We start from the raw sequence: 8,851 nt of genomic DNA, 5'->3' as shown, positions 1-8,851 counted from the left end.
TATTCCCAGTCCCCAAAATATGTATTAGTTTGTTCTCTGTTGAGTTGAGAGCATTACAACACAGTAACTAAGGAGTTACCTAAATGCTTAAAATATGCTATCAATCTTTTCTAGAAACTTAGTCAACATTGTCTCTATAACTAGATGAACAAAAATATCAGCGTCCCTGGCTTTGGCTCCAAAACTTTCCACCTCTAAAGTTAGGTTGCACTACCACAAATAAACCTATTTCATAGCCATAAGAGATGCAACGCAGTCCAGGTCCTTTGTGATTGCTCTCTGCACTCTCCTTGCTGCGAATGGCAAGTGCCAGGAACCATCTACCTCAATCCTGGCCAGGTCTGGTGTTTGAAAGACTTCTTATTGACAATTTAAATTTTTTTCTTTCATTTCTTTAAAAAAAAAATCTTCTCTCAAAGCTCTGGGCACACTGCAATAATAAGAGGATTTAGAAACAAATTGCTTTCAAGTCAAGTTAAATCACTGCAAACACTCATTTATCCAACCGCTGGTTAACAAACTTGTTTCCCTCCCGCTTTTTCCACAAAAGGGTAAGAAAGAAAGCAACCCTGTTACCTAGTTTCAAAGTTTCTAACTATGTATATAAAAAGCATTTGTGGGATCCTTTGCACCCCCCAACTTCTGCTGCACTTAGAGGCCAATGAAACACACGAATGTGCATTATCACTCTCATACACCAACCAGGACTTTTATGAAAATTGATTTTGATACACCTCTCGAAATAATAATTATTGCTTTCCCACTCTGATTTAGGATGCAATTTGTTTTAGCCCAGACGGTTGGCTCCCCTGGAGAAGGTGTTGGAGGTAGGGGTAGGGAGGTGCTCCATAGGTATCACTGCTCCCTTCCGGGTCCAGTAATGGGGGAAGGGGGATAGAGGGATGCGGTTTATTACACGATGTTCCGCACTTCAAAGAGGTCGTGAACCCCACCACCGAGGCTCTTATTTACTTAATCATGGCTTCACTAAATTCTGGGGTCCACCGAAGGACACGTAAAAGAAAAAGGAATTAAGAGGCATTTTTAAAAGGCTGTTGTTTTGTGGGTGACGGGGTGGGGCCGTTTTATGGTTCCAGGATAAAGAAGCGGAAAAGGCTATTAATGCCAGTATCCGAATCTTGTTCGGAACAAAATGCTCTCGCAGTTGTCTTTGGCTGGAGCTACCTAGAAGGAAGACAAGGCCGGGCTCGGGTCTGTTCCCCCTAGCAGAAGACCCCGCTGTCACCCTGAGGGTCCAGGGGAGCCTTAGAGACTAGAAGTTCGAGAGGCGAGACCTCCAGAGGGCCCGGGCCGGCGTCGCCTGCGCGGACACAGGCCTCTATGACCCAAGAAATCCTGCAGAGCCCCCAACAGGCGAACCCTGCAGAATGGGAGCTCCAAAGCAAAATTCTCTGGCTTGCCCTATGCTGCTTTCGCCGCTAGGAGACGCCTGTAACCCACGTTTGCGAGAGAGTTCCCGGCTCAAACACAACAGCTCCAAAAAAAAAAAAAAAAAGAAAGAAAAAAAAAAAGCAGCTCAAGTGTTACAGTGGATGTAGTGATTATTTACAGGCAAATCTGGCCATCTCTCCACGTTCTCATCTCCACCTCTGGAAGCTCTTTGGCTCTCAGAGAACGCCTCAAGTCCGCGCAAACTTCATCTACGTTTTGAAAACACAAACCCTCTTCCCCAAACAGTTTCAGATCTGCATTGTCATTCAGCCACATGTCTCTCACACGCAAACACGCGTGCACACGCGCGCGCACACACAAGTGTTTCCATATGTATAAATGAAAACATTAGAAAATTACCGTCATTTTAAAAAATGCTCCAGGATTCTGATGAGTCAGCTAGAAGAGCTCAAAATATTTCATTTCAGTCCTGCAGATCTAAAGAAAAAGGGGGGAAGGGTGGAAAGTACAGATGCAATGCCGTTATTAATATTCAGATATACTATAATCTCCTTTTCATTGATCCACAGGTCGTTTTTATAAACTGCCATTCCATTCTCAGCAGTAGACGTGATGCTAAAATCATTTTAACTGCAGCGGTTTTCTCTTGGCTATGGCCAGTAGTCAATTTACTGCAGCTGAAAAAGGATTAGCCATTTTTGCTGGCATCCTTTCCTTCCAACCGCTCAAAGGCACGACCCATCTCCATGAAAGAGCCCGGGGCGGAGGGGGGGTGGTGGCGGATGGAGGGGGGGGGGCAGGGCAGTAGACACGCACTCTCGGGACTCACAGAGGCATGCCTCCGTCTGCAATCACGCCCGTGGACACTTGCTCTGTTTAATTCCCTATCACGAAGAGATGAAAACGTACCTCGGGCTTGGGGAAATGGTCCGCCTTTTCTCGAAGGTTGTGTTGGTGTTACCCTCGGGTCATTCATTACCAGGAAGCCGCGAGGGATCATCCTATATTGTGGCATAAGAAGACTAAACTGGGGCAGCTTTAGTGAATCAACAACCCCCGTACAGCCCATTAATTAGTATAAAAACATGCTTTAAAAAATCTTTTTTCTCGGAGAATGGACATTCATTCCACTCTCTAACAAGAGTTCGCGCTGTATTTTAACTTCACAAGAAGTGGATGCATGCATGCTCTGCTTTGCCCCCGCGCCACGGCAGTGGGCCCTCAGAGTTCGTCAAGCGCATCCTTCGAGATCCGGGTGGGGGGGTTCGGGACTCCGCTGGGGCTTTCACAGACCTGTGTTCCGGCATGGGGGAGGATGGATGCGAGCGCCGTCAGTGTGCGAGCGCCTTCGCTGATAACCGCAGAGGCACAGACTCGGGCCCCGCATGTGCTCAGCCCCTCCCCGCCTACCCACCCCCACCCCTGCGCGTGTTCTCAGCAGCCCCGCTGTTTTCACCCAGCGGTCTTGCCCCAAACTGGGCAAGAATCGCTGCCCGGGTCTATAATGGGGGCGGGGAAGGGGATCTCCAAATGTCACAAAAAGCAGAAAATAGCCCGTGCGCGCCGCCGCAGCGAAGCACTTGGCAGGGCGAGGCGCAGGGATATCCGAGGCGCCTTACAGCGCCCAGCGGCGTTCGGTTGCCAGCGAGTCGGGCGTTAGGCTGGCGTGCTTGCAGGTAGTGCTCAAATGGAATTCCTCAGTCATTGATCAAAGCGTTCGTAGCCCTAACTAGGTCCCCAGGGGAGATAATCTGTTTGGTAAGAATGTTACGGATATACACTGAAGAAGGGCAGAGGCACGTCTAACGCGTCTGCACATCTATAGTAGCTGCCAGCCCACATCTCCTGGCATGAATTCCTCGGCTTTTCAGGACCCACCTCCGCCCCACGCCCCAACTGCCTCACGCCGCTGCATCCAGCCCCGATAGACCCTCCCGCTTAGTTTGACACAACCCATGTTATATCCCTTTTTTTAAATCGTACAGGCAGTCTCGGCCAGAGCCCCTTCGTTAGGTAACCCCTGTCAGTTAGCGGCCCCTCTGCAACTTTTCCCCTTCTCGGTGATTTATTTCCACGATCGGTAGTAAAGGAAAACACCTTAAAGGAAAAAGAATGTTAGCGTCATTGGAAACCCCGCTCCTGGGAGAGGATACCGCTGCTGTTGCTATTATGTTTTCGCATTTGCTGATGCAAACAGGGGAACCTCTCTATTCCCTCTCCATTACCTGCGGCTGGGGACTGGGAACTTTCCGCGGCAGAGTCCCCAGCCAGCGCCTCGGGACCTGCCGGGCTGTTCTCGCTCTCACACTCACACTCACCCCGGCAGCCCGCCCGAACGCGGGTTCCATCCCGCCCCTCCCGGCTGCCGAGTGACGCTCATGATTGACAGCCATATCTGCCAGTTAGCGGTGGCTCGGTGGGTGGTGCTCCTCAGCGATTGGTTGGCAGAATGAGGGCGCTGCGCAAAAACAGAAAAGCGGAGCGCTCGGAGCTCAGAAACTGCCAGCCGAGATCACAGTCTCTAGGACTGAAGCAGGAGGAGGGAAAGACTGGAAGGAAGAGAGACAGGTTAGAGGGAAAGAGGCTTGGGAAGAAAACAGCAGGAAAGAAGCCGCTCATCACACTTCTAGAGAGGCAAATGATGCTGGAGATGAGGACAGAGAAAGACAAAACTATGAGAGCCAAAAAATACAAATAAAACGAAAGAGGAGAAAATGCCAAGAAGAACATCCATCCGGAGAAATGAAGAGAATGAAAGTTTTATGCTGCAGAGCCGTTCTATGTTTTTCCGGCAAAAAATTCTCTTGCTGTTTTTAAGCCCTTTTGCATTTGCCAGCCGTTGACATTGAGGCATGTTCAGCGGTGCCAGCAGCGTCTCCTCTTCCTTCTCCTCTTCCTCTTCATCTTCCTCCTCCTCATCTTCCTCCACCATCACCATCACCACCACCGCCACCACCACCACCACCTCCTCCTCCTCCTCCTCCCCCTCCTTCTTTTCCTCCTCCTCCTTCTCCTCCCATCAGCAAGAAGACAAACCGAGGACAGTCTTGAAATATCGAAATTTCCTCCTTGGGATTTGCCAGCGCCGCGTTGCGCCAAGACTGTCGGAATAAAGGACGCTGACTATTGTATTATTATTTTATTAATTGGTCAGTGGGAAGATTACCGATGAGGAAAGGGGACGCCTGTCACCCTTCCTGCGCTAAGATTGAAAAATGAGGCTGAGTTGGGGGAAGCCCTAAAATGAAGCAAAAGGAATAAGATTTTTCAGGACAGAAAGCCACAGGAGCCCCCCACACAGCGCACTTTTATTTGTTGTTTTTTTTTTTAAGATTTTTTTTTTTTTTTCCGTGGTGGTGGGGGAGGTGATTGGGTGGCTGACTGGCTGCGGGAAGCTGCTTCCTTTCCCTTTGGAGATGATTGTGCTATTATTCTTTGCCTTGCTCTGGATGGTGGAAGGAGTCTTTTCCCAGCTTCACTACACAGTGCAGGAGGAGCAGGAACATGGCACTTTCGTGGGGAATATCGCTGAAGATCTGGGCTTGGACATTACAAAACTTTCAGCTCGCAGGTTTCAAACGGTGCCCAACTCGCGGACCCCTTACTTGGACCTCAACCTGGAGACCGGGGTGCTGTACGTGAACGAGAAGATCGACCGCGAGCAAATCTGCAAGCAGAGCCCGTCCTGCGTCCTGCACCTGGAGGTCTTCCTGGAGAACCCCCTCGAGCTCTTCCGTGTGGAGATCGAAGTGCTGGACATCAATGACAACCCCCCCTCCTTCCCGGAGCCGGACCTGACTGTGGAGATCTCTGAGAGCGCCACGCCGGGCACCCGCTTCCCGCTGGAGAGCGCATTCGACCCAGACGTGGGCACCAACTCCTTGCGCGACTACGAGATCACCCCCAACAGCTACTTCTCCCTGGACGTGCAGACCCAGGGGGATGGCAACCGATTCGCCGAGCTGGTGCTGGAGAAGCCGCTGGACCGAGAGCAGCAAGCGGTGCACCGCTACGTGCTGACCGCGGTGGACGGGGGAGGAGGGGGAGGAGGAGGAGAAGGAGGGGGAGGCGGCGGGGGAGGGGGCCTGCCCCCCCAACAGCAGCGCACCGGCACTGCCCTACTCACCATCCGAGTGCTGGACTCCAACGACAACGTCCCCGCCTTCGACCAACCCGTCTACACTGTGTCTCTACCAGAGAACTCGCCGCCGGGCACGCTCGTAATCCAGCTCAACGCCACAGACCCAGATGAGGGCCAGAATGGCGAAGTCGTGTATTCCTTCAGCAGCCACATTTCGCCCCGGGCGCGGGAGCTCTTTGGACTCTCCCCGCGCACTGGCCGGCTGGAGGTGAGCGGAGAGCTAGACTATGAAGAGAGCCCGGTGTACCAAGTGTACGTACAAGCCAAGGACCTGGGCCCCAACGCGGTGCCCGCGCACTGCAAGGTGCTTGTGCGAGTACTGGATGCTAACGACAACGCTCCGGAGATCAGCTTCAGCACGGTGAAGGAGGCGGTGAGCGAGGGCGCGGCGCCCGGGACCGTGGTGGCCCTGTTCAGCGTGACCGACCGCGACTCCGAGGAGAATGGGCAGGTGCAGTGCGAGCTGCTGGGGGATGTGCCGTTCCGCCTCAAGTCTTCCTTCAAGAACTACTATACGATCGTGACCGAAGCCCCCCTGGACCGAGAGGCCGGGGACTCCTACACCCTGACCGTTGTGGCTCGGGACCGGGGCGAGCCGGCGCTCTCCACCAGTAAGTCGATCCAGGTGCAAGTGTCAGATGTGAACGACAACGCACCGCGGTTTAGCCAGCCGGTCTACGACGTGTATGTGACCGAGAACAACGTGCCCGGCGCCTATATCTACGCGGTAAGCGCCACAGACCGCGACGAGGGCGCCAACGCCCAGCTAGCCTACTCTATCCTCGAGTGCCAGATCCAGGGCATGAGCGTCTTCACTTACGTGTCCATCAACTCTGAGAACGGCTACTTGTACGCCCTGCGCTCCTTCGATTACGAGCAGCTCAAGGACTTCAGCTTCCAGGTGGAAGCTCGGGACGCCGGCAGCCCCCAGGCTCTGGCCGGTAACGCCACCGTCAACATCCTCATCGTGGACCAGAACGACAACGCCCCTGCCATCGTGGCGCCCCTGCCTGGGCGCAACGGGACTCCAGCGCGGGAGGTGCTGCCCCGGTCGGCGGAGCCAGGCTACCTGCTGACCCGCGTGGCCGCAGTGGACGCAGACGACGGCGAGAACGCCCGGCTCACCTACAGCATTGTGCGGGGCAACGAAATGAACCTCTTCCGCATGGACTGGCGCACCGGGGAACTCCGCACCGCGCGCCGGGTGCCGGCCAAGCGCGACCCCCAGCGGCCTTACGAGCTGGTGATTGAGGTGCGCGACCACGGGCAGCCGCCCCTGTCCTCCACTGCCACACTGGTGGTGCAGCTGGTGGATGGAGCCGTGGAGCCCCAGGGAGGGGGCGGGGGCGGTAGCGGGGGGTCAGGGGAGCATCAGCGCCCCAGCCGCTCCGGCGGCGCGGAGACCTCGCTGGACCTCACCCTCATCCTCATCATTGCGCTGGGCTCGGTGTCTTTCATATTCCTGCTAGCCATGATCGTGCTTGCCGTGCGTTGCCAAAAAGAGAAGAAGCTGAACATCTACACCTGTCTGGCCAGTGACTGCTGCCTCTGCTGCTGCTGCTGTGGCGGTGGGGGCTCTACCTGCTGCGGCCGCCAAGCCCGGGCGCGCAAGAAAAAACTCAGCAAGTCGGACATCATGCTGGTGCAAAGCTCCAACGTACCCAGTAACCCGGCCCAAGTGCCGGTGGAGGAGTCCGGGGGCTTTGGCTCCCACCACCACAACCAGAATTACTGCTACCAGGTCTGCCTGACCCCTGAGTCCGCCAAGACCGACCTGATGTTCCTTAAGCCCTGCAGTCCATCGCGGAGTACGGACACTGAGCACAACCCCTGCGGGGCCATCGTCACCGGCTACACAGACCAGCAGCCCGACATCATCTCCAACGGAAGCATTTTGTCCAACGAGGTAAGGCTGAAGCGAAAGGACCACCATCTCTCATCTCCTCCATCTGAAAGCCTCCTCTAGCCCGGCCCTTGTATCTCTGGTGCACTCTGTATTTATATTTAGGATATTAACTTCTTTGTATCTTTGTGGGGGCAGGAATTGGGCGGGGGAGGCTATCCCACCCCTTCGTATGTAACCTAAACTTCGTGTTGTCCCTAATTTTCTGCGCTCCACCCCTCAACATTTACTTTCATTTCCTCCCCTTGGTGCTTTGCCACCTTGGACCTTCCTTCTTCCCTCGGGACGTCAGGCATCGTTCCTTTAAAATCCTAACCCCTTCTCAGTCCTTTCCCTTCTCAGTTTTCTGAGGGTAAAGGGAAAAGTAGGAGGGGGACCGAGGGAAATGTGATGGAGGGACTTTCTGGCACCGGCAAAGGTCTTTTTCTCTTTGCGTTTGTCCCAGGCGTTAATAAAGTTAATGCTGTTTGCTTTGTTTATCGATGCTTTCAGTCGCGTGTAAAAGTAAGCTATAGATTGTTTAACTTTGCACAGTCGTCTAAACTCGAATGCATGTTTTAGCGAATAACTTATCAGATCCTTGTCCCCTGAACTCGGGTTGCAGAAAAGCCTTCAGTTCTGCTCTGGACAGCATTTACAGACGCTCTTGAAACCCAAGGCCCACACAGTGTGAATTTGAATGAAGTTACTTTGGCACAAACCCCTGTAAGCGTAAACTAAAGAAAGGCTTAAACAATTGTTACCTTAAATATATCTTTTAACTAATAATCACCTCTTGCCACTGTTCTTGATAAATCACCACTGATGGCTTTCTTCCTCAAAGAATTTGGCTTGTCAATTCCGATTTCTATTTAAAAGATGGAGAAGTGGCAGAGTTGGAAGGTGGGAGGGAGGGGGAGAACAGGGTTGATTTATGTATTAGAAAGTTTGGACCGGAAAAGGTGTGTGGATGCCGGAGGTGGGGGGAGGAGAATGCAGAGGGCGTTTGGAGGGGGAAAAGAATGGGGGGGGGGCTTTATGAATTCCTTTCTTGGCAGGTTATTTTATTTGAGTCTTAGATATTATTAATTGACTTTCATGAATATTTGTACAGTTCATTTGTATCTTAAGCACATTTTGAAAATAAACAACAAAATAATTCCATAAAATATCCAAACTTTTTGCTTATTGAGCGTGCTGTTTTTCTTGTGTCAACCAGTATGCACCTAAACACTGTTTTAGGCCACTGAAAGAAAGACTGTAGAGTTTACCTAGGTTGACTCTATTAGGGACGATAGTTTATGAGCCCTAGCTATGAGGTCATTTGCATTCTCTCCTTAAAAACACACATACACACGTTTAAAATTGGCTTTTTATTTTTGGAATTTTTTTTTAACCTTTACTGAAAGTCTAGA

The 8,851-nt window shown here is 52.3% G+C and overlaps 1 protein-coding gene across 3 annotated transcripts in view; it reads left to right on the top strand.

The window, feature by feature from the left end:
- Positions 1 to 3,919: 3,919 nt before the first annotated feature.
- PCDH10 (protocadherin 10) overlaps positions 3,920 to 8,851 on the top strand; it is a 62,427-nt gene continuing 57,495 nt past the window's right edge. For all 3 annotated transcript variants that reach the window (XM_047854844.1, XM_047854846.1, XM_047854845.1), the window contains exon 1: positions 3,920 to 7,460. In XM_047854844.1, the coding sequence (XP_047710800.1) occupies positions 4,830 to 7,460 (2,631 nt within the window). In that variant the 5' untranslated portion in view covers positions 3,920 to 4,829. The remainder of the gene's footprint in view (positions 7,461 to 8,851) is intronic.

The sequence above is a fragment of the Prionailurus viverrinus genome, chromosome B1, assembly GCF_022837055.1.
Source record: "Prionailurus viverrinus isolate Anna chromosome B1, UM_Priviv_1.0, whole genome shotgun sequence".
Taxonomy (NCBI): Eukaryota; Metazoa; Chordata; class Mammalia; order Carnivora; family Felidae; genus Prionailurus; species Prionailurus viverrinus.
Note: the sequence above shows the minus strand (reverse complement) of the source record. Positions and strands in the feature narration are given on the sequence as shown.